We start from the raw sequence: 26,240 nt of genomic DNA on the forward strand, positions 1-26,240 counted from the left end.
TGTCGTGGTTATTGATGATTGCCGGGCACAAATGCTTCAACCATCATTGTAATGCATGAAACATGTCCTTATTACTCAAATTTATGCGTACATACCTCATTGTCATGGTTATGGATGATTGTCACACATAAATCTGTCAACCGTCATTGTAATGGATCAAAACGTGTCCTTATGCTTCAACCATGCATACGTAGAATGCAAAGAGACCACTTTCAAAGGCACTATGAAAGACGGGTGTTTGACACTAATTTTTTTATTTCATTTTTTCTTAATCCTACATACCTGGTTATCAACAAGAGGCATAGTAAATTTTTAATCATGCTTTGTAAAAAATTAATTTAAGTATGGTCTAAACATGTGTTCTAGACATGCAAGAAAGTTACTATAGTGAATTTCATTCATTGATTTAGTGACAACTACAAGAATAAACTGGCATCTTTCAATTCAGGCCATCTGATCAAAAAGATTAATTAAGAAAATGATTAACTTGTTGATTCTGATAGGGGGGATGACTATCAGCGTAATAAAAATAATTTAATTATTTATTAGATAATATTTTAGTATTTAAATATTTTCTTATTGTAAAAAAACTTTCTACTAATATTGTAAAAATAAATAAATACAAAATGCAGTTTAGTATTTTTGATATTAATTTATAGTTAGGTATTAAGATTTTGGTAAAGATTTTCATCTAGTAATTAGAAAATCATGAGTGTATTATTAAGACACCAAGTAATATTAGTAATTGATATCATTTCAAACTAGGGAAATAACGATTATGTGATTTATATTCCTCACTTAATAGAGATAAATATAAATAGATTATAAAGCAAGTTGCAAGAGTACCTCCAACATAAAATTTAATTTAACCTAAAAAACCATTTTCATACCCTTATAGTGACCCACATCGAAGGGTGACTTAACGCACCTAGATGGCCCATGACTATAGGTTTGTTGTGCATTGTGAGTCATTTCATCTCATTGATTTTCTCAATCTGAAACTACGTGATTCCATACTACACCTCACATTTTATATTTCACGATTATTAAAGTTAATAAGTTTAACACTTTCTAAGTATGTAGATAATCATTCCATACAATTATGCCGTAACATAAAAATTATGAAAATGATATAAATGAAATTAATCTTATAGAATAAACAACCCAACTAGTCTAACAATTGGCAAATATTCAAATGTGTTACAACCAAGTGAACTCTAGTCTCGTATAGAAATTTAGAAATTATAAGAGAACACAATTAGTACAAACCTATCCCCAATTTTCCTATTTGATTTACTACCATCGATCACAACTTTGTCATAGATCAAAATCGTTTCACTTGATAGAAATACTAAGTACTCTTGTATGCATGCAATGTATGAAGAGTTAAGTTAAGTGAAGGAAAGCAAGTTAAGTCTAATATTAGAAGTCAAGTGAGTGAGAGTTAAAAAGTTAATGCCTTGTCAAGAAAATCTAAGTTAAGGAAAATAAAAATGTCAATTTATGTTAAAGTTCAGTTAGAAAATTTTAGTTAAAGTGTCAAGTCATAGTTTGCATGAGGAAAAGAAAGTTAGAGTTTGCATGATTCCATATTTAGAAATTTTAGTGCTTATATACTCATGGTTGGGTCATTGTAATGTGAAGTAAGAAGAGAGAATAACAACAACTTGGTGGATGTATATGACAAAATAATTAATGAATAGAACTTATTTATTCAAATAGAAACTTGTGTATTATTTGTCTTGTGTTTTCATGTTTATCTTTGCCTCTAAATAACAAGTGGTATCAGAGCAAGGTTTATCAAGGTTTCAAAGAACCAAAGGAGTTAAGAAGGTCATGAGCTACTTCCACTAAGATCCTTGGTTATTGTGAGAAACTCGCAAATCAAAGTTTGCATCCATTGGCCCATAAGTAGAAACGAGAGCTCATTGAGAGTTTGTAAACCCAACTACTAAAAGATTAGGGTGAGTAGCCTACAAAGACACCACCATATCAAGAGGAAAGATCCACCACCACTGACCAAAGATGGAGTTTCCACCATAAGTTGTAGCCATGAGCATCCATAAGGATCTACATAGAAGAGCTTAGTAAACTTGGTAGTAGTTGTTGGGAGACACCGTTAAAGTGAAGGTTAAAATGTTTAGTTTTAAAGATAATCAAGTGTAGCGATTTTCATTTCCAGAAGGCTGACACAATAAGGAAAGAAGACATAAGACAAAATAAAGACGACAACCATGCGTCACAAAGCAAGACTGAAGCAAACTGAGAAAAAAAATCGAAAAGGAAGAGCCAAAGTATTTCGAAGAGCTCATATAGGTTCTTGCCATAGGTGGGGCATATAAAAGAAAAGTAGATGAAGTAGAAAAATTCAAGGATGAATGGATCAGGATAGATATGGTAACACTTCCAAAATTTAATGGTAAAAATTTCAATTTTCGGGAACCGTCAAAATGAAAAATTTTCTTCAATGTAAAGAGTTGATTGAGTACATACTTTTATCCTAATGGTAAACCTCAGTTGAGGGCTCGAAACGTCGATCTTCAAAATATGGATGGGATGAATCTAGAAAAACTATTACAATAAGTTGATTGAGTATTGGTCTAATAACCCATATGATGAAGTATGTGATGACTTAGTATTGGATCTTATAAAACATGCATTAAATGAGATGTCCTTATGCAAGGTAGAAAAAGCTAGATCTTCCTAAAAAGCATGAAAGACCTTGGAAGTAGAATTTGGTCTAAAGGAAAGTGACATAAAGCAACAAATTTTGTTACAGTTTGTTGAAGAATCAATAAAAAGTCAACTCGAGGTCTGAGAGTAAATGAGAAATACTCTAGGAGGAAAACATATCTTGGAGAATCCCACTCAAATGTGGATGAAAAAGACATAGAAAATATTGTAGAGTGAGAAGTTGAAGCCTCTACGTGTGAAGTAGAGAAAGAGCATATAAATGCTCGATAACCCCATTGTAATATGGATGGTGATAGTGAAGAAATACCAAGTGGGTGATCTCAAGATTGTTTTAGATGTCGATGTCATTGCATACACTACACATATCCCCATCGAAGGAGAGACATGGTGTTACAGGGAAAAGTGTCTATGCAGAACTGCTAATCCCACTAAGGCTGGTAGCTACCTTAGAAACAAACAAAGTAAAACTACTTTCGTTTTCCTTTATGAAAGATAGATGAGAGAAGAATAAAGGAGACCAACCTCTATCTTGTGCTTGGTTCCTTGCTTGATTCCCCTCTCTTCTGATAGTCTTTTGCTACTTGCTTTCTTGTATACCCAGCTTCACAGAGTACCTGTAGAATCAAAGCAGCATAACACTATATGAGAACATGGATCTATTATCATAAACAATCTAGGATCAGATGTAAATTGACCATACAAATGCATAAAACATAAATCACACAAGAGTATGGAGGAAAACTTGAATAGCTTTATTGATAATCAAGAAAGAGCAAAGAGAGTTACAACCAGTTGTTCTAACCCAACATCATCCTCTCAGCAAGTAAGCCCTTCTTCACCTCATGAAAAGCTTAGATCACCCAACACTATGATGTTGCCTCAAGAAACCAACAACAATTCCTTACAAGATGCAAAATTCCAGCCCCCGGATCTCTGGGATGACGGATCCATATATAGATGTCTGCAAGGGAGATGAGTCAACTTGTGATTTGATTAGTGTCTTCCCGCTGATAGTTCTTGCTTCCACTTGGAGATTGATGATCTCTTACTCATCCCTGGTCGAATTCAGAGAGGCAAGTGTCACAGGAGAAGTTTTTGGAAGATTCCATGCTTCTCCACCTCGTGGCTTGACACTGCCATTTGTCTCTTCTCACCCATCGCACCCCATAGAAGGGATTTTTGAAATGCAACACACCTACTGTGTGTATTTAGGTGAGATGCAACGCACTTTGCCTATGGAGCAGGTGAAATGATCAAGTTTTAACCAGTTCTGAGTAGTTTTTCATGGAGAACTTCTGGGAGAAGCTGTAATCAATTGACCTTGTTCTTTTAAGTGTTGGAACAACACTTTTAGGGACTTAGGAGCCCTTGGTTTATGGACATTTTATGCTTGGGGTTGCAGTGCCCAAAAATGTCTATAACAGTTGCCCCCTAAAGCATGAGGTCGTTAGTCTTTTTGATGTCGGGTGAAATGCTTTATCATGAGGATCCGAAGTTCTTTCAAGCTGGAAGGAGACCTGTAATAAGATACAATACAATACATTATCTTCATAATATTTTCATGATTTAGCTGAGGCAGGCATTCCCATGCTCAACTTTATAAATTCATTTTCATGTACATACGACAGAAAATTGTCTGAGTGTAGACTGATGATTCTAGTAGAGCCATCATCCCTTAGATTGGATGATTATCTGTGCAGCAACGATGTACATTTGATGTCTTTATTTCCTGAATATATATCGCAGCCCGGATGGATGAAACTAGATCCAGGGTCTTCAATCTCGTTCTATCTTCACTCAAAGTACAAGTCGATCCATGTGAGAGATGTTCTGGAGTCAAACATGGAAAGACATCGCCTGATTACCAGCCAATGATGTAAGTTGTTAACAGGCGCGAGAGGAATCACCGATAATGATAATGATCCTCAAGGTATTGTAGTACAATTCACATGGTGTGAATAAAGGACTTGGCGTCGAACACCACGCAAAATCTTTCGGTCGAAGGCCATTGGTGTAAACCTATCGCCAGAAGTGAGAAACTTGCCATTGAGGCATGCAAGCTTCAAAGTACTGAAATGGGTGTTCCTAGATTGACTTCTTGGATAATGAGCTGATGTTGACAAGAAGGGATCCATCATAGGAGGGCCTTAATGAATCCCACATCAATGACACGGAATGGAGCAAATGATTTTAATGGAGGTGAAAACGGTCTGGTGATATAAGGTTCAGGGTGGCGATCATGAAAGAATGGAGCGTAAGTGTATTGTAGCAGGTGAGACATAGGTGAATTCTCTGAGTGACTTCTCTTGAACATATCGGCGACACTGACATGATGGATTGGTAGCATTAACCCAAAATGTGGATGGTGTGATGTGACCGGTGAATGAAACAACCCAACCCGACTTGGATGCGGAGTGAAAGTGTCATGTTCAAGAGCGACTTGCTACCAACAAAGTTTTTCAAGTATTCTTCCCAATTTTTCCCCAGTCATTGCTAACCAGTACCTCTTTATTTTTGTCAAGCTTGAGGAGGATAACATATGCTTGTTCTATAATTTGCCCTTTGGGTAAACCCATCGCTATGTTTTAACGAGCCTAGCAATAGTGAAACTCGTTCTTGTCTGCTATGGACAAGTTTGTCGCTATTAGGTTTTAACGAGTTTAATGACAAAGGTAACTCGGTCCTTTTCAATTTTAGAAAGTCTGAAAAGGGACGTAAAGGAAAATCCAAAAATCATTTTTCGTCATCTAATCCCTTAAGTTCGAAAAAGTATAAAACAATACAGAAGGGATGAATTTTCGATACTTTTAACGAGCCGAACAAAACAAGCGCTCGATCTTTTTGTGTAATGATCCCTCAGGTACAAAAAGATTAAAATCTAAAGGAGGGATAGCACTTCTGATCCCTTTAACGAGCTGGAGAGGCCAATGGCTCGACAATCTTTTCATATTTTACGAGTCAGTTGAAAAGAGCTTAAAGGAGACTCGTCTTTGAGGAACGACTGATAAATTTGGGTAGCAGATGATTCCAGGTAAGGTTTAGAATTTCCCAATCACGGTAGTGTTACAAGGATGGCTAACAGGATCACTCTTCGTAGCTGTTCCTCAAAAGGGGTAAACAATCAAATGGAGGTGAATGATCGGCCAATACAGAGTGGAGGTGATGATGAGAACACGACCAAGGCTTTAAAGGCTGAAGTACTACATTCACGATGGTTATTTACCGGAAATTGGTTTATTTTCTAATGAGCTTAAACGCTGGGGGAAACATTTGTTCATTGCTTATGTTTATCTTTTAACGAGCATGAAGTCTGTGTTAAAACTGCTCGATATAACAGTCATTTCTTGTCTTTACCATAAATAGCTTTGTTCCTTCAAAGATTGTATTGCATGCTCAATAGCTTCATCAAACTAGTTAGAAATGAACAATATATGTTTGAAAAATGAGTTAGGACACTAATATTTTACTCGAATTACGTAAAAAGTAATTTAAAAGTGCTTTTACCTCTCATTTTACCATTTCATTTGAACTTTGGCTTGTTGGAGCTTTGGAGGTGCTTTCCCCCCTTGATTTTCACTAGCTGATTCTGGGAGATACTGTGGACGATTTTCGGCGCCGTCTAGACCAGGTAGGAGCTAAACCTGAGCTCTTTCATTTCATCCTTTCCATTTTTCATTCTGAGCCTGATTTCTGGTTTTTCTGAGCCTTTGGGGTTTGAAAAACTTGCCCTGGCTCCATCGCACCCTTTATGCATCGAAAGGTGCATTGTATGTTAGCCTGTCCACTGGCCAATTGACATGAAATGCACCCAGAACACTACTGTAGGTGCGATGAGCGCAAGGAAGGAAATTTATGCACAATTTTCAATGGAAATTTTTGCTTGTTTCTCACCAAATCAGGATCTAACTCTTCTCTTGTTTTTTTTTCAGAGATTTATTGGAGCAAAATGACCATTACATGGCGAGAACGTGAGCATGAAGAAGATGACATGCTTGCTTTACATGATCCGGTTACAGTAAATGCATTACAGAACTGTGGCCTATTGAAGTTTTTCCGCATTTCTAGCATGAGACAACAAATCAACTTGCTGTAGTATTTGCTTGATGCTTGGGATCCTACCAGCCAGGTGTTCCAGATTAGGGGCAAATCCATCCCCTTAACTATAGTGGACATCTATTTTTTGACCGACTTATCGAGGCGGGGTGCCCCCATCTCTTTATCAGGTTCGGCCCGTGGAGGTGAATCTGTGAGAGATTATGTTCGCAGGTATTGCAGAGAGGGATCTCAGCCGAGTAAAGATGGCAAGATCATCATCTGAGATGTCACTGACAGGTCTTTGAGGACCATTCTGTTCACTTTTGGTAGGATGGCTGGTGGTGCGGCTCTTCATGTGGCCAATCGATCTTATATGCAGTACGCCTTGGAATGTCTCGAACCGAAGGTGTTCAACTAGTGTGACGCAGTACTCCTTGTGATGAAAGAATAGTTGACCAAGGTGAAAAGCGGGAGATTGAAGAACTTTGGATACGGTTCTATTTTGACTGCCTTCGCCTTGGAAAAGATACCACTGATGCAACTGCAGTATATTGCACTTGGTTTACCTCCACCGACTGAACCACGTATGCAGAGATGGGTCGACCATATGTCTAGGCATGCTGGTCAGTCTCAGATTTCCTTTTCTGATACCTTCTTCGGGTGGTTCGATCGTCAGGAGATGGTTTATTCCAAGTATCCATATGCTGGTATGGAATTCCGGGGTGACCCGGATCTGGTACTGCTGGCTGGCGAACAGTGGGGTGTCATTGGTAAATTCTTGACCATATTTCTGTTTATCATTTTTATTTTATAATGTCCTCATGCTTTACTCTGTCAAGACTAATCAGAACTCATGTGCTCATGCAGATGTTGGTCTTGCTCGGCCAGTAGTACGCCTGAGAGTGCCAGCTGCCGCTCGAGCAGGAGAGGCTGTGGGAAGGGCTATCCTTTGCGACCTTGATGTGGCCGAGACTCTTTCAGCATTACAGGATCAGGTCGAGGGCCTCACTCTCAGTATTCCAGATGTGAGGACTAATGAGCTGCCTTTGAGGTTGCAACGACATACTACTGGCGTGCCAAGTTGATGGACTAGGCTTTTACGCATGATTGCACAGGCAGTGACTTGTTATCACCAGCATCATTAGACTAGGGTGCCCCCTAGCATTTTGAGTTTTGGGTCATTTGACCAATTTTGTCTTGGTTACAGAACATTATGTGTAAACCATAAACAGTTATATATATATTTTTGATTTTCAGAGTTTTATTTTGGTTAAGTTACATGATCCTGATGCAAATATTGATGAGATGCTTCTTTTTATAAATGTTGCAAATGTCTATCTAACACATAATTTTCCAATGAGTCAGTTAATGTGTTTAAGCTTCTAGAAATATGGTGATATTGAATAAAATCAAATTGCCTTTCCAAAATCTTGACCCTTAGGAACCTGCGATAGATAGCTAGATTTCAAACAGAGTAGATACCAGTGAGCTGTAGTATGACGAGCTGTGAGTCTAGCCTGACGACCAGTTGGCGTATGCCATGTGTGATGGCATCAGAGAGAAGTTCTATCAACGCGCTATATTCAGCGATGTTATTCGTTGATTGACCAATACATACCCCTCTGAAACTTACTAACTCGCCGCTTGGATAAAAAATGGCCCAGGCCGCAGAAGATAGGTTCTGCGAACTACGACTTGCTCTTGTCGGCATATCCAACAAAAGATTCCAATAGGTTCGACATCTGCGACAAATGTAAAAAGTGGATTTACTTGACCAAAACAAATACTTTAGCGAAAACAAAAATGTAACAAAAGCATATAGGTTACCACACTGAATCATGCGTAGTAACGCTTAAGGTACAACCCATTCCGAGGTTGTGCCAGTGGAATCCCGTCATAATCCATTAACTCGTAGGCTCCTTTTGCTAACACTCACTTAACAATATAGGGGCCCATCCATAAAGACTTGAATTTACCTGCTCCCAATTTATCGGATTCTTGGTCATAAAGCAAGACCAAGTCACCTTTTGAGAAGACACGGGGTTTGACATTCTTGTCGAACTGCACCTTGACTCGGTTCTTATGGAGTTCGTTAGCCAAAGCGGCATCATGACGGGTTTCATCCAATTGGATTAGTTCCAAGAAACGAGCCTCCTCTTCTGAAGTTCTGGGGAGAAGGTCGATTGCGAGTTTGAGGGACGAGATTTCACACTGAACTGGTAAGATTTCTTCTAGGCCATACACCAGTTGGAAAGGTGTAAACTTGGTTGCATTCCTTACTGATGTTCGGTATGCCCACAAGGCTGAGTACAGGATCAGGTGCCAACTCCTTTTGTGGACTCCAATCATCCTTTGTAGCATGCGCTTCAGGACCTTGTTGATTGCTTCAACTTGTCCGTTGGCCTGCGGGTAATATGGAGTAGAGCTCTTGTGAGACAACCCTAATTTGGCAGCTAATTTGACCATCATGTGATTGCGAAAATGCGATCCATGATCTGTGACTATAGCCTGTGGGACACCGAATCTGGCGACTACATGATTGAAAAAGAAAAGGGCAGTTGTTTCACCAGTGTTATCTAATGTAGGCATCGCCTCGGCCCATTTGGTAAAATAGTCAACTGCGACTATGATATACCCATGCCCCCTGGTCGAGGTGGGGTTACATGTCATGAAATCGATGCCCCATTTAGCGAATGGCCCAACAGTAACTATTGGTTGCAGAGGGTGCGGGTGGTCTTCTGGTTTTGCTATCGAAAATTTGACAAGCATGGCAACTTCTGACTGCGGTTATGCAATCTTTGAACATTGTTGGCCAGAAGTATCCTGCTCGTAAAAATTTTTGCGCCGTAGCGTAACCGGATTGATGCCCCCCACACGCGCCTGAATGGAAATCATTCAGGACTTTTTCGGCCTCCTCATGGGTGAGGCACCTCCGTAGAACTGTATCGACACCACGACGGTAAAGTGTATCACCGACAATCATGTAGTCTTTTGATCGGTATCGAATACGTTTTTGTTCAGAGCAGGAGGTATTAGACCTATATTTTTGGGTTTGGAGATAGATGATTATATCTCCATACCATGGATTGCTTGAAGATATCAGAAAAAAAGATTCATCCACGATTGTTTCTTCGGATGTTTCATCGTTGGACGACGATGGGAGATCGCATAATAATTTTGCGAAAACCAGGGCTTTCTTTGACTTGGATTTTACAAATTCCAGATCAAACTCTTGTAGAATTGCTATCCATTTTGAATATTTGCCCCCCAGCAACTGCCGCGACAATACATAAGTCATGGGGTTGCAATCTGACAGAATGGTAGTTTTTCGAAAGAGGACATAGTGTCGAAATCTTTGTATCGCTTGAACAGCTGCGAGCGCTAGCTTTTCAACATAAGAATATTTGCTTTCTGTATCATTTAAGTTCTTACTCAAATAATATATAGGATGTTCAATTCCGTTGTATTCTTGAACTAAAACCATTGCGATGGTTGTATCCGCTGCAGCCAGATACAGGTTAAAGTCTTTTTGATAATCAGGAGCGTACATTAATGATGCTTTCATTAGGGATTCTTTTAAAGCATCAAAGGAAGCTTGCCCAACCTGATCCCAGACGAAGGGTACTTCCTTTTTCAATAGACGTGTATAACCTTTGGCAAGTTCGGCGTAATTTGGAATGAATCTCCTCAGAAAGTTTGCTTTCCCTTGGAGTTTCTGAATTTGAAGCAAATTAGAAGGTGGAGGCAAATTACTGATTGCCTGAACCTTATTTGGGTCGAGACGAATCCCGTCCTTTGAGACTACAAAGCCAAGTAAACGACCAGAACTGACACAAAACACACATTTGTGTGGATTGAGTCGTATCTTGTAGTGTCGGCAACGCATAAATATCACCCTCAAATGCTGCGGATGATCAGTCTACTTTCACGAATGAGCCAGAAGGTCACCGAGATATGGTTGAATGATGTTTTTGATGTCATCGAAGGCATAATTCATTGCCCTCTAAAATGTTGCCCCTACGTTCTTTAAACCAAAGGGTAATTTTCGACATGCGAATGTGCCCCACGGACAAATGAATGCAGTCTTTGACTGGTCCTGTGGGCAGATATTTATTTGATTATACCCAGAGAATCCATCCATAAATGAAAAGATTTCACATTCGATACATTCATCAATTATCTGGTCGATAAAGGGTGTAGGGTAGCTGTCTTTTGGACAAGCTTGATTTACATCCCTATAATTGACACACACTCTAATTGTTCCTTGTTTTTTCATAACAGGAACAATGTTCGATACCCAATCGGTTAGAGGAACCGGGTAAATGAAACCAGCATGGAGAAGTTTTTCAACTTCTGCCTTGATGGCAGCGGCTTTCTTTGGGTGCACCTGCCGTAGCCGTTGTCGTACTGGTTTGACATCTGGATACATCTTGATTTCATGTTCAACGATACTTGAGTCAATGCCTGGCATTTCATTATATGACCAAGCAAAGACATCTCTGAATTCGCGAAAAAGAGTGTTATATATTTCCAGTTCTGAATGAGAACAACATTTGCCAACATAAATATTCTCTACAACATCTGTTTTGGTCGAGATATTTATGGCGATAGTCTCTTCAATGTTGGACAAGTTTTGCTCGGAATCCACCGTGTTTACAGTATTTGATAGGAAATCAAAAACTGAGGGATGATAAAGGTCATCAGGAGTATCTTCTTCACAATCTGGAAGAAGGGAACGATGGTGGTAACACTACAACAAAACCAGCGATTAGCGTCCCTTTTTACTTCTTTTTTTGCATCTAGAGCCCATTTTTGGTGCTATTTGCATCCATTTATCAAATATGGTGCAAAACTTGACACAAAATTTGCATCAAGTTTTGCACCAAATCTTACACCAAGTTTAGCACCAGGTATTGCAATAGGTTTTGCACCACGTTTTGCACCAAATTTTATGCCAAGTTTTGTGTCATCCTTTACACCAGGTTTTGTTCTAGGTTTTGCATCAAGTTTGGCACCTAATTTTGTTTGACATACTTTTGCATCCTCATTTGCATCCACTTTTTGCACCTACACTTGCATCAACTTTTGCATCGACTTTTGCATCCTTTTTTGCATCCTTTTTTAAATCATTTTTTGCATCCATTTTTTCATCCATTTGTGCATCCCTTTTGCGCCAAGTTTTACATCGTGTTTTGTGTCTAGTTTTGCATAAAATTTTGCATCTACTTTTGTTGCATCCACTTTTCCCTCTTGTTTGGAATCCATATTTACATCCTCTTTTGCATCTATTATTGTACCCACTATTGCATCTAATATTTTTGTGCCACAATTAGCGCCTAGTTTGGCACCTCCTTTTGCACCCACTTTTGATTATAATTTTGCATCCACGTTTGCATCCTCATTTGCGTCTAGGTTTTCATCAACTACTACATCTATTTTTGCATCCCTTTTTGTATCCAATTTTGGACCGGGATTTGCATCGGGTTTTGTGTCTCGTTTTGCATCTACTTTTGCATCGACTTCTATTGCATCCACTTTTGCACACAATTTTGCATCCACTATTGCACCCATTTTAAATTTCACTTTTTGCATCCCTTTTTACATCTTCATTTGCATCATACTTTGATTCTTTTTTTGCATCTATCATTACATCCACTTTTGTTATGCCACAATTTGCACCATGTTTTGCACTCACTGTTGTATCCACGTTTGCTTCCAATTTTGCATCCATGTTCACATCCTCTTTTGCATCAAATATTGCATCTATTTTTGCATCCACTTTTATGTCAGGTTTATGCATTGGGTTTTGCGTCTCGTTTTGTATCTACTTTTGCATGATCTACTTACATTATATCCATTTTTTGCATCCAATTTTGTTTTGCCTGTTGCATCAATGTTTGCTTCCACTTTTACATCCATTTTTGCATCTTATTTTGCATATTTTTTGTCTATTGTTACATCCACTTTTGTTGCACCATATCTTGCGCCTACCATTGCAACCACATTTGCTTCCACATTTGCATCCCCTATTGCATCCACTTTTGTTTCATCCATTTTTGCATATACTTTTGTTTCCGTTGTTGCATCCACATTTGTTTCACCACAATTTGTGCCAAGTTTTACACCTACCATTGGACCCATGTTTGCTTCCACTTTTGCCTTCATGTTTGCATCCAAGTTTGCATTGACAACTGCATCTACTTTTGCATCCACTTTTGTGTCAGGTTTTTCATGTTGTTGTGCATCTACTTATGTTGTATCCACTTTTCATCCAATTTTACTTCTATTGTTGCCCCCATTTCTATGTTCGCTTTTGCATCCCTTTTCCAACACTCATCATATTTTCTGCATTGATGATATTTCTTATGGCATTGACAATTATGAACAATTGATGACAATGTCAATAATATTGACAATGATGAAAATGAAGATGATGGCGATGACATGAATTGTGATTGTGATGATAAAGACGATAGTGGTTACAATGACAATGATGATGATGGCAATGATTATGATGATGACGATGCTAATGACGTTGGCGAATCTTCCCAATTTTAGATGTTGTCACTGTCATAATCATAAGCATTATCTTTGGTGTCATCATCATCATTTTTCATCTAGGTCATCATCAAAAACTATAATGGCATGAATGATGATGATGATTACAACAATGTCGATAGAAATTACATTAATGATGATGATGGGGATGATAAAAATGACAATGACGATGATAATGGTGGTGATGATGATCATCATCGATCATCTCTCAAAAATAGAGTTGTTATTTCTCTTACGTATATCAATGTGTCCTAAACAACCCTTTTCTAGCACTGATCACATTTTTTGGGTTGATGATATTTCTTACAACATCTACAATTATGAACAATTGCAAACAATGTCCATAATGATGACGATGATGGCATGAATGGTGATTATGATGATAATGTAATGATGGCAATAACAATGACAAGGATGTGATGATGATGACAATGATTATGATAATGAGAATGACCTTACAATCTTATGGATTCGTGAACAATTACTAGTTTCAATACCATCTTCTGGATACGTATTACTATCATACTTTTTAGATTTTCTGTCTCTCTTGAGGTATCTTACTATAATGGTGTTGTCAACACTAGAAAGATATCTTGTTGTAATGGTGGTTCTAATGTTAGCACTAGCAAAGTTTTTGTTAAATTTTGGTTAAAAAAAACCGATTTATGCAATTATTTTGACAATCTATGTAAAAAAGTAAATAACATCCAATTATTTTGACTGTAGTCCCATTGATTATCATGAATTCACCAGTCTTAAGACCATCTTCTACATACATATTATTATTAAACTTTTTGCATTATATCCCTCTTATATCTTGTTGTAATGGCAGTATTAGCACTAGAAAAATATCTTGTTGTAATGGTGATGTTAGTATTAGCACCAAAAAAATCACTAAATTTTGGTAAAAAAAAGTTTATCATTTATTTATTTTTAATTTGGGAAATTTTTGTTTTTAATTCTATTTTTATGCAGTAATATTTTTTTTGGTTGAATTTTGGTAGTAACTAGTTTTTTGTCTAATCATATGTATTAACCATGTTCTTTATGCTACAAGTCTAATTGTTGGGAGAAAATTTCTCTTTCAAATAAGTTGCAAAAAGCATATAAATGGAAGAATAGCGATGACAACTATTTTCATTGTCCAATTGTTCAGTATATCATGTATGAAAATATTCAACATTTTTATAAACAATGGATTAGAGGTGAGTCTATAATTGTACATAATGTTTGGATGATACATAAAAACAAAGTTTGTTTCATTGATGTGGTTAGGATCTACTTTGGATACGAAACCCTAGGTTTGGAAGTATGAAAATAATGAATTTGGTTTACCTTTGATAACAAATGAAATTTTATTTCTTTTTCCTCGTAAAACCAAGGAAGATATGGCAATAATTCTCGTTAGAAAACTACTTCTTGTTGAATGTTTATAATTGGTTGCAAAAGTTCAACAACTGGGTATAGAAGTTTTTAGTTGCTATTAGGGAAACAATGTGATTATAGGTTTTAGCAGACATAGATCATTCTTGGTATTTGATTCACTTTGAGAATATAAGTACACCAAAGTGGATTAGGTTATGAGTGGATTGGCAAAGCAACCCTTATTTGTTCCTTTTAGTTTTTGAGATATCTCAAGTTCAACTAGTGCTAGTAAATGGTTTCAAAGATGTTTGCTAGGGTTTTTCAACAAGGTCACTAGGTCCCAATGTAACATAGATACTTCATATTTGTTGAAAAGTAAAACCCCCACATAGCACTGAATAATTCATTAATGACTACCTAGAGAACTTAGACTAAATTAATCGTGGAAGTAAAAATTACAACCAAATTAATCATGAAAGTAAGAACTACAATTGAAAAAAACACACTTGGTAATATACTAGAATTCATCCTCGCCAAATCCAAAGTTGATGAATAATATGTTAAATCTTTAATGAAACTCATGAAAAATAATAAGCATGTTATCGATATAAGAGTGCATGAACTTGCTTAATGTATATTTGTTAATTGGAGATGATGAATATCTAAATAAAGTTGATGAATAATATGTTAAATATTTGATGAAACTCATGAAAGATAATAAGCATGTTTATCCATATAGGAGTTCACAAACTTTCTTAATGTGTAGTTTACGAGAAATTTTTCCAGCGTAAATCACAAGATATATCATTTGTTTAGGCGTTTCGAACCAACCAGTGTGGTTCATCGTCAAGACAAGTTGAAGAATCAGATCCAACTTTGCATGTTAAATAGTTTGAGCAGAGGGGATATTTGCACCTTAGCCTTAACAACCCTTGCCCAAGATGAATCTATTTAATGGACTAGCTTGGATATGTTAGGTCTTGGATTTCCAGAGTACCCAATCAATGCTTAACTCCCTAGTCCTAGCCAAAATTCACTCCTATTGAAGAGACAACTTGAACAATCTTGCTAATAAGATTAACAAGTTCATTCCTTTTGATTGATTTACAACAAACCTTAATGCCTCTCTTTTCTTATCCTCCTCTTCCATTCTCCAACAAAAACTTATTAATCTTATATCATAAACACTTTATATAGGTAAGCATTGTAATCATTTTCTTCAACTCACACGGTACCTTTACACCTCAACCCATATAAGTGGACCTAAGTCCATGGCACAACCCATCACACTCTAAGATGGTTCTAATTGTCTCCTCAAAACTAGGACATAACACACCTTAAATGCCAAATGGTTAAGTCATCCCAAATTTGTGGGATTTTTTCCTTCATGAAACACATTCTAGCTAGTGTTGATCAAACACAATGCACTAACACCACTAACACACACTAAAAGTCCTAGATACCCTTACGGTGTGGCACGCACCCAAGCATTTCGACTGCACCTCCATAAAATGCACCTTCAACTTTGGATGTCCCAAAATAGTAATATCCTAACCCAATATGGCCTACTTGTTAGATTTGTGTAGTTCCATCCTTATCAGATCCTTGCACCTCCTTGCACTCCATGGTAAATCTACTCTAATGGTCACCTTCCAAGTTCCAACACTTCCTTTCACATCATGACATAACCACCGATATACATTACAACAATCTTCAACTTCTTTAGTGGGTTGCACATCTATTTCACATTTCTTCTCCATCTTACAAAGTGGTAGTGCCAAGGAGAGAGTATCAAGTTGAATCAAGGATTGCTCACTTAGTACCACTACTAAGTTGCCTTCGTGCAACTTGTCAAATCCCTTAATTTTGTTTCACAACTTCTCATAGGGCTTAACTTGCTTGTATACACTTCTAAGTGAGACTAAAATCCCCCAACCTCTCCTCTGCAACCCTTGTTAGAGTCTTCTTAGACGTGCAATCATGCCTCAAGCTGAATATAACACTAGCATCCCAAATGTGCATGCTCATTCCATCTTTTAATGCTTCGCTGAAACCACATTATGACACTGCTTAAAATTAAATGTTTACATCTTAAGACAATGTACCTACTTTGCTTATGACAATCTAAACTATGCAAGTGGCTAAGAGAGGACTATATTTTCCCAGGATGAAAATATAGGGTCTTACAACCCCATTCACACAATAATTTTAATATATTTCACCCGAAAAAAGATACATACCCTACTCCTTTCAAATTTATCATATAATTTTAAGAAATTAACACTTGTTATTAACTATTAAATAGACTTACTATATATTCTCCTTTGTTTTCACCCACCTTATATGTAAAAACATATAAATATTTTCAATACAACCAAATTAAAATCATATTTTTCCATTTAAAAATTATTAAATTCAAATTAAAAAAAATTACACCTAATAAACTTAAACAACAACCATAAAATTATATTATTATTATTATAAATATTTTCTAACCTAACCAATAACCAAAAACATTATATAGTTACTTCTTTAGTGATGTGAAAATAAAAAAAATGTATTTATTGTTTTAATAACACCTAATAAACTTAAACAACAACCATAAAATTATATTATTATAAATATTTTCCAACCTAACCAAGAACCAAAAACATTATATAGCCACTTAACTAGTGATGTGAAAATAAAAAAATGTATTTACTGTTTTTCACTATGAAATTAGCATTTTTGAAAAAAGGTAAAGCTTGAAACAAGAAGCCTGGCGTTGAGCTGGTAAAACAGTGTGAGAAAACCAGCCATTTTATTACTTTTCACAACCTCAGATATACTTCTCGAATTCAGCAGCTGGAGAAGGAGATTTGTGGCTTCGTTCAGTGCCAAATGCCTCCCCATATATTGCTTGATTTGAAGAATCTCATAACAGAGCTCAAGAGTTTTCACCATTTGTACGAGGTGGGGTCAGTGGATGAGAGCGAGATGACTGAAAGAATGTGCAAATATGTGGCCAAGGTCAGCAATGATCCCCATGAGAATATCATGATGCTTCAACAAATGGGAGTAGAAGACCTGTTTGATGGAGCTGTTGATGAGGCTCCCTGTAGTTATAAATTATCAATAAAGTCTGATTTTGTACTGGGGTTGGAGAAAAGCATTTCGAATTTGAAGAGAATACTGCTCCAACAAGAGGTGTCAGTTGTTGGGGTGCAAGGTATGGGAGGGCTTGGCAAAACAACTCTGGCGTTAGCTCTCTTCAATGATCAAGAAATTAAAGGTAACTAGGGTTTCCATCTTTTGAAACCATTTTTATCTCCTAAAAGGTACTTCGTTTTTCCTTTGGTTCCAGGGTAGCTGCTGCAAAAGCCAATATCTTGTTTATATTTTCTTTTACTCTCGTTTTTGCTAAAATCTGATACTTATATTACTAACAGAAGCAGATCCAACCAGGTCTGAGATGCACCTAGAGGTTGTGAAGTCGGAAGTTGCATGTCTCTACGTTGAGAAATGCATCCTTCACAACCTCAGACCTGTTTTTAGATAGGTTTGTGTTAGTGTCCATGTTCAATACAACCAATGCTCTGTCTAAATTCATTATACTATCACACAGACACATGCAAAAGTTGATGGATCACCCTTACCCCTACCCAAACTGTAGAATGCACCTCTCTTTTGTCCCTGCAACTAAAAGGGATATGATTGCTATCCCTGTAAGAGTACATAATTAGTTATCTTCACATCAAATAAGCCTTCCTCCTACCCATCAATGCAAGTAGAGCAAGTCCATGAGATCTCGCTATTGATTCTAGTAGAGCAAATCCTTGAGATCTTGCTCCTTAATGTGGCTTTTCACAGTAATTTCTTATGGCAATCAGATGCGTTGAACATTGAATCACTTTTGAGTTCAAAATGAAGAATTTACGAATTTTAGTTATTCTATCTTTGACGAATCTTCAAACGTTTTGACACACATTTTACGCCATAGGTAGTAGAGAGTGAACATCCTTACCTGTGAAGCACTCCAGACAGGGTTGTGGTAACATCCAGGATCTCCGGAAGAACGCTCTACCAGTAAAATTGTGGCATAATATACATGTAAAAACTCTTTCTAACCAAGACCAGACCTTCTTAACAAATTGGCACGTACAAGAAACATAGCCAACATCTTCCGAATCCCCATAATAGATGCAACTTCTGTAAAGCCTCTTTTATGAAGCCTTTCTTCAGTTGAGACTACGGAAACCTGGGTATCCCAAATGGCTTGCATTTTGTTGTGGTATTTATATTTGTTGTTACCAAGAGTCCATATAGATACAAAACTCCACTGAGTCTTCCAAACTCTCCTAAGTTTGACTTCTCTTGACCAAAAAAGAGCCAAGTCAAACTAGCCACTGAAAGAATCAGTCAGATTGGTCAAAATTGGTATAACTCAACAAGTTTATATGCAACTTGGTCGAGTCCTGTAAGACAATGCCGTACTTGGTAAGGTCCATCTATAGAATTTCCACTTATAGTTGTTAATGTATGAACCACAGGTGCAAGCAGAATGTAAAGGCCTTCCACTTGCTTTGAAGGTAATCGGAAGCTCTTTGCATGGTCAGCCTCTCTCGGCATGGGAGAGAGCCAAGAACAAGCTCTTAAATGGGGAACCAATCTCAGATTATCACAAACAAGGGCTTCTTAGAGTCTTGGAAACTAGTATTGATGTCCTCAATGAGGAAACAAGGGTTTGCTTCTTAGACTTGGGATCATTTCCAGAGGATAGAAAAATTTGTGCTGAATCATTATTGGACATTTGGGTTTATGTGCGAAAAATGGACTGGCAAGATGCTTTCGTCATCTTGTTAGAACTTGCAAGTAGAAATCTGTTGAATTTGACAAGCAATCTCAGGTAAGTGCCTTTGCAAGTAGAAATCTGTTGAATTTGATAAGCAATCTCGGGTAAGTTCCTTCCCGACTATTTGTTCTGCTAGGCTCTTTGATCATGGCTTCCTTTATCTTATACATTGTGTTTTCTTCTTAATTGGATGTAATAGCAGACCAGCCATCAATTATGGAAGTGCCTCTGAGCTGTACTTTTCTCAGCACAATGTAATGCGACATTTGGCCATATATTTGGCTTCCCGAGACAGTATAGTTCATAGGAAGAGGTTGCTTATGCCTAGTCAGGGGCACAGTTTTCCAAGAAAATGTAGGCTGCCTGAGGATCAAGCATTTGATGCTCAAATAGTTTCCGTTTCCACAGGTGGGTGATTCTAGCAGCCTGCTTAAAGTGTATGTATTTATTTGTTTGAAGCATTTGGAGCCAAAAGCACTGCATTCGGAATTTCTGTTTCTCTTCCCTAGCCCTTGTGTTTCCTGCTAAGCAAGAAGTTGAACCAACAAAGGATGCAGGCAGGCTGTCATGGGCCAGGCCTAGAAACCAGAGAACCTTGTGAATAAAATATTTTGGGGCTGTTTATAATGAAGTTTTTATTTTCTAAGAATTTCCTACCAAACTGCACTATCCAATCACCAAATTCTCTAAAAGCTTCTGCTAATATTTTTACATTTAATAATAGTTTTTTATGTTTTCGAAAAAATATATATGAACCAATTAATAATGTACTTTGGATACTTGTATTATCTGCTTTCCTTTTACGCAAAACACTACCTAGCAGTGTCAAGCAATTAAATTCAGGGTAAAACATTTATTGCTGTTGATCTACCAGCATATAAACGACCTGCATTCACATACAATATTTAGTTTGTGCTCAAGATTACATGTCCATGTCACTTGCGAATCTTACCTTATAATCAATAGCTGATCGCTGCGTGATCTACATCTAGTGATCACAAACAAATTTCTAGGTGTTGGCCATTATGTCAAAAATCTTAGAAAGTGATTTCATAGTATGTTCAATAACCCATATGTTCTAATTGAACTTTGCATGTGTGGTTTATCTATGTAGGTGCCATGGAAGAGACTCAGTGGTGCAATATGAATTTCTCTGAGGCAGAGGCTTAAATTTTACACTTTTCTGCAAGCGAATACTTTCTTCCACTGTTTTTCAGTTCTATGAGAAAACTGAAGGTTCTCATAGTATTAAATTATGGGTCCAAGAGAGCCATAGTGAATGGTCTACCAGCATTATCTTCTCTCACTCAGCTTAAGACTATCCACTTAGAGAGGTTAATTGTTGCACCACTTCAAGAGCACAGTCAAGCCTTACTGAACTTAGAGAAGCTATCTTTGAGCTTATGTGAAGGGCTTGGAAATATGTCCAGGTTCAACAGTGCCCAGTCAAGCCTAGAGCTTCCCCTGATACTAGATTTTAACTTGGACCATTGCTGTGATTTGGAGGAGTTTCCTGCTGGAATTTGTGACATGACTTCACTTCAAAAAATTTCTATCACTAACTATCACCTCCTTGGAAAGTTACCTGATGACTTGGGAAAGCTCATATATTTAAGAATGTTAAGGTTATTGGCTTCTCTAGGTCTGAAAGAGCTTCCAACATCTATTGGAACACTTGGGAAGCTGGAATATCTCGACATTTTGCTATGTGAGTGCTTAGAAGAACTTCCAGAGGAAATAGGGCAACTAAAGAAACTCAAGGAGCTTGACATGAGAGAATGTTCTCACTTGAGGAAGCTGCCTGAGTCAGTTGGAGGACTGAAATCTCTAAAGCATGTTCTCTGTGACGAGCAGATTGGGCAGCAATGGATGCAGGTCAAGAGCTCTACTCTCATGGAGCTGAGAGTTGAAGTTGTAGAAGCACACTTCAGCTTGGATTGGCTGGATGGTTGACATCCTACCTAGACAGAATGCAGATGTAAGGAGTTTCAGCTTATACTGATAAGAGATCAAGACAAGCTTGTATTTTCCTATTATGAAAACTTCGTTCTCAGATGATGTTCAAACTGTAGGTAGTTTCATTCTAATTATCCTCTGATGTGCTGTGTATGCCAAATATAAGATAACCGATAGCAACCCTCTTCAATAACTATTGATAGTGACAAATTCAATTGCCTGGGGAAGTAAATAACAGAAACCTTGATTCTCGTACTGTCAGAATGTTGTAATTTTGCTAGTTATTAGCGCCAAGCCATCTAGCCAGACATACTTACACGGTCAACCCAATGGGTTTGAGGGTTAAAAAATTTATAGGTTTTCCAAAAGCGGGTGTCTATTGGGAAAAAGCTCAGCCGGAGATTCGAAAGCGGGACCTCAGCTTCACTTGAATGTCCGGGCAGAGCCTGAGCCAAGGTTTGTTTTCCAGTTTGACGGCGAGCCCGAGTGCAGTCCGCAGGTCTTGCAGATTCAGGGCAATATTCGGCAACCAATTTTCAGCTACAAGTTTAGTCGCGACAGGAATTCTAGATCACGATTGGTGCTCTGATTCTTAGCTACGCATTATTTACTCTCAACTACATTGTGCAGAATCTCTAGAGCTTGGTATACAGGATTTTCTTTTGAATTGAATGAAAAAGGACGCTACCATGAAATTTAAATCCCTTATTTGTTTTCACAATATGCTTTCTATTATCAACCATTAATGTGTGGCAACCGTGCCTTTACCAGTTTGGCAATATTACAAATGACTTTCTATTGTTATCATTGTGTCTATTGTTATCATTGTGTCATTGTGTGGCAAGTGTGCATTTTCCCAATTCTGGCAATATTTCAATTGAATATAGATGGCTTAGAAATTCTTCACCTAGGTTGGTATCTTATTCTGCCAAAGTCACCCAAACATGCAACTGGTCTTAACCACTTGAAGCAGCCTGCTTACTTGAGCAAGACAGCCCATGAGGGATGACATTGAGTCGGATGACAGGGATATGAAGCATTCCCACTTCAACATCTCTAACCAAGCCCTTATATTAGACACACAAATGTCCCCATTTCCAGTGAATTTTCTGATCTATAAATTCGGTGGTCCTCTCCCAGTCAACCCATAACTTTAAAATTTGAATAAACTACTGGATCAGGTTGAATGTTGGCTGTCTTCTGGCATAGATTGCGGGTAATGGGGTGTTTAGAGTGCCCATTATCAACCTTCATGCAAAATTGGTATATATGCTATCATATTTAATGTCAGACTGTCCTGCAGTTTAGATTATATTTTAAGAGCTAAGCACCATAACAAACCCGGTGGTGTCTTTTTTCTGTTTGTTATTTTGCTATATTTTTTTTTAATGTAAAATTTGTGTATGCTATTGTAGGTTGTTTGTTTGAACTTAGAAATTTAAATTTCTTTAGCAGATTTTAAAGAAATGGGGTGTTTAGAGTGCCCATTATCAAACCCCATGTGAAATTTCTATATATGCTATCATATTTAATGTCAACCTGTCCTGCAGTTAAGATTAAATTCTAAAAGCTAACCACCATAGCAAACCCCGGTGATGTCTTATATATTATTTATGTAAAATCTGTGAAGGCTATTGTAGGTGGTTTGTTTGAAATTTGAACTGCTTTACATAAAAATTTGTGGAGGCTATTGTGCGTGGTTTGTTTGAAATTTGAGTTTGTTTGAAATTTGAAGTTTGAACTGCTTTAGCAGATTTTAAGGATTTGTATCATTAGAGTGTGTTTCTGTTGTCGAAATAGTTTGTCATGTTTTGGATCGTATGAAGGGATTGTTGTTTGTTTTTTGTTTTTCCTTTGTATGTAGCTAGAGATTGGTATACAGGATTTCCTTTTGAATTGAATGAAAAAGAACGCTAGTGTGAAATTTAAATCCCTTATTTGTTATCACAATATGCTTTCTATTATTGTTGCCATCAATATGTGGCAAGAGCACCTTTCCCAGTTTGGCAATATTACAATTGACTTTCTATTATTATTGGTATCAATGTGTGGCAAGTGTGCATTTTCCCAATCTGACAATATTCCAATTGAATGTAGATGGCTTAGAAATTCTTCACCTAGGTGGGTATCTTATTCTGCCAAAGTCATCCATACATGCAACTGGTCTTAACCACTCGAAGCAGCCTGCTTTCTTGAGCAAGACAGCGCATGAGGGATGACATTGACTCGGATGTGAACCTTGACAGGGATATGAAGCACTCCCACTTCACCATCTAACCGAGCCCTTATACTAGACACTCAAATGCCCCCATTTCCAGTGACTTTTCTGATCTATAAATCCAGTGGTCCACTCCCAATCAAACCATAAATTTAAAATTTGAATAAATGAGTGGATCAGGTGGAATGTTGGCTGTCTTCTGGCGTAGATTGTGAGTTATGGGGTGTTTAGAGTACCCATTATCAAAACCCATGCAAAATTTGTATATATGCTATCAAAATTAATGTCAGACTGTCCTGCAGTTTAGATTGAATTCTAAGAGCTAACCACCATAGCAAAGCCCGGTGATGTCGTCCTTTTTTTTTTAAATTTGTGTAGGCTATTGTAGGTGGTTTGTTTGAAATTTGAAATTTTAGTTGCTTTAGCAGATTTTAAGGAAATGGGTTGTTGAGAGTGCCCATTATGATATTTAATGTCAGACTGTCCTGCAGTTTAGATTAAATTCTAAGAGCTAACCACCGTAGCAAACCTGGTGATGTCTTATATGTTTTTTTTATGTAAAATTTGTGGAGGATATTGGAGGTGGTTTGTTTGAAATTTGAAATTTGAAAGTTGAACTGCTTTAGCAGATTTTAAGGTTTTGTACCATGAGAGTGCGTTTCTGTTGTGGAAAGAGATTGTCATGTTTTGGATTGTATGAAGGGATTGTTGTCTGTTTTTTGTTTTTCCTTTGTATGTAGATGTTTCTGTGGATGGTTGCATGTTCTTGTTCTGTTTTATTAGCAGGGGTTTAGAGACTGTTTTTGTATTTGTTGATTTCTTTTGATTCTGATTACAGCTTTTTATCTGTCACAGATCGATCCAATGTGACTCAAGTAATAGGGGCTGGTTAAGCTCCTGCAGTAGTAGTCGGGAGAGAGATATAAGGGTACGGAAAGGATGGTTGGTTATGATACATGATCTTTCTGGGTCTCCAGTTGCAGCTGCATCAATGGTAACTCCTTTTGTTCCTTCAGTTGGTACAGATAGGGTTAGCCGCTCTAACCCTGGAGCTTGGCTTATTCTTAGACATATGGGAGAAGGCAGTTGGACGCCATGGGGTCGACTGGAAGCTTGGAAAGAACGCGGCGGTAGTGACGGTTTGGGCTGCAGATTTGAGCTTGTGGCAGAGGGCTGTGGATTGGTTGGCATGAATAATGGGATATTGCTTGCAGAATCAGTGATCAGTTCCCAGAAGGGAGGGAAGTTTCTGATTGACATGGGTAATGGACGGTCAGGATGTTCATCCCTCAATTCTCCTGTTGCAAGTCCTCACAGCAGTGGAGATTTTTCTTTCAGCCAGTTCCCCTATCCTGTTTATAAAGGCTTTGTAATGAGTTCTACTGTTAAGGGAGAACGTCAATGTAGCAAGCCCGTTGTACAAATAGCCATGAGACATATTAATTGTATGGAAGATGCTGCAGTCTTTGTGGCCTTGGCAGCAGCAGTAGATCTGAGTATGGATGCTTGCCAGCTAGTCTCACGGACGCTGAGAAAGGAACTGTGTCAGGAAGATGGGATTTTTTAGTTGTGTCAGACGTTGTATAAACAAGTTTTGATCCTTATTTTGATTTTGTCATGGGATAGCACCATGTTTTCTGCATTTGGGCTTTGAGATTTTTCCACAAACACAAAAGCATATTGTTTGTTTGTTTGCTGCTGTTCAGTTTACCACATGTTATTGTGAATTGTACGTGGTGCTGCTGCCAGTTATAAGCATTTATCTGTGATCATTACTCGAGATCATCGATATACTTTTCTTTGCGGGCTCGTTCTTGGAGCTCTATGGAAGATTCTAAGAAGGGCAGCAAATCCCACTCTGCATATAGTTAATCTGATAATTGTGACAGGGAGAGAGGGGGCTTTTCTGTATTTAATATAATGTTAGGCTCTTCTCCTCCTATTTCACAGATGATGAAGTTGGTTTAGTTAACAACCAAAATTAAATGGAGGCTGAAATGAAAAAAATCATCATACAATCTTCACCGGTGTTGCAACGAGTGTTCTTTGGTTTGTGGTGACCTTTTTTTTTAAATCACCAACAATCACGTTTAACCAGCGTAACAATTCAGAATATTTTATTTTTAGTTAAAGTGAGGCTCACAGAAAGCTAACCTATCTAACCCATAAGTTATGAGAGGTTAAACATGACCCAAATTTGGTTTTGTGGTTACTTCCGTTCGATGCACAAAATGTGCATTTCTTCCAGGGAATTTAAAGTTTTTTTTACTTCTAAAAGGATCTGTACAAAGTTTTAAACGAAATTCCGAAAACTTTTATATTAAAAAGCTTTGCTGGGTAACGATTTTTAATGAAAATTTCCAAGATTTTTTTGATGGGTAAAAAATACCCAGCTTTTTGTATTTAAAGTGTGTTTTATCGTTTTTTTTTTACCAGCAAGAAAAGGTTCATGTGTTTTATTTATTTTAATATCATAAATAACAGTGCTTGTTTAATTTAAAAATTTATTTTTTCCATAAATTTAAAATTATTCACCATACTAAACAATGATATAATTGATCATTTGACTTAGTATATATGAAA

The 26,240-nt window shown here is 37.4% G+C and overlaps 2 protein-coding genes and 1 pseudogene across 2 annotated transcripts; all 3 read left to right on the plus strand.

Annotated features, from left to right (window-relative positions):
• Window positions 1-17,532: 17,532 nt before the first annotated feature.
• Window positions 17,533-19,899, plus strand: LOC149175783 (putative disease resistance protein At4g33300). The gene is made up of 4 exons (XM_089421240.1): window positions 17,533-17,923; window positions 18,081-18,178; window positions 19,182-19,537; window positions 19,686-19,899. The coding sequence occupies exons 1-4, from the start codon at window positions 17,533-17,535 to the stop codon at window positions 19,897-19,899; spliced, it is 1,059 nt and encodes a 352-aa protein (XP_089277366.1).
• Window positions 19,900-20,497: 598 nt separating this feature from the next.
• On the plus strand, window positions 20,498-21,548 carry LOC149175784 (putative disease resistance protein At5g66890; annotated as a pseudogene).
• Window positions 21,549-23,824: 2,276 nt separating this feature from the next.
• On the plus strand, window positions 23,825-25,691 carry LOC149175785 (uncharacterized). Its single transcript, XM_089421241.1, has 3 exons — window positions 23,825-23,861; window positions 24,287-24,351; window positions 24,496-25,691. Exons 1-3 carry the CDS (start codon window positions 23,825-23,827, stop codon window positions 25,222-25,224), a joined length of 831 nt encoding a protein of 276 aa, XP_089277367.1. The 3' UTR covers window positions 25,225-25,691.
• The last annotated feature ends 549 nt before the right edge of the window (window positions 25,692-26,240 follow it).

Source organism: Pinus tabuliformis, chromosome 4_1 (assembly GCF_031772625.1).
Source record: "Pinus tabuliformis cultivar Carrire ecotype Pingquan chromosome 4_1, CPIR1, whole genome shotgun sequence".
Lineage (NCBI taxonomy): Eukaryota > Viridiplantae > Streptophyta > Pinopsida > Pinales > Pinaceae > Pinus > Pinus tabuliformis.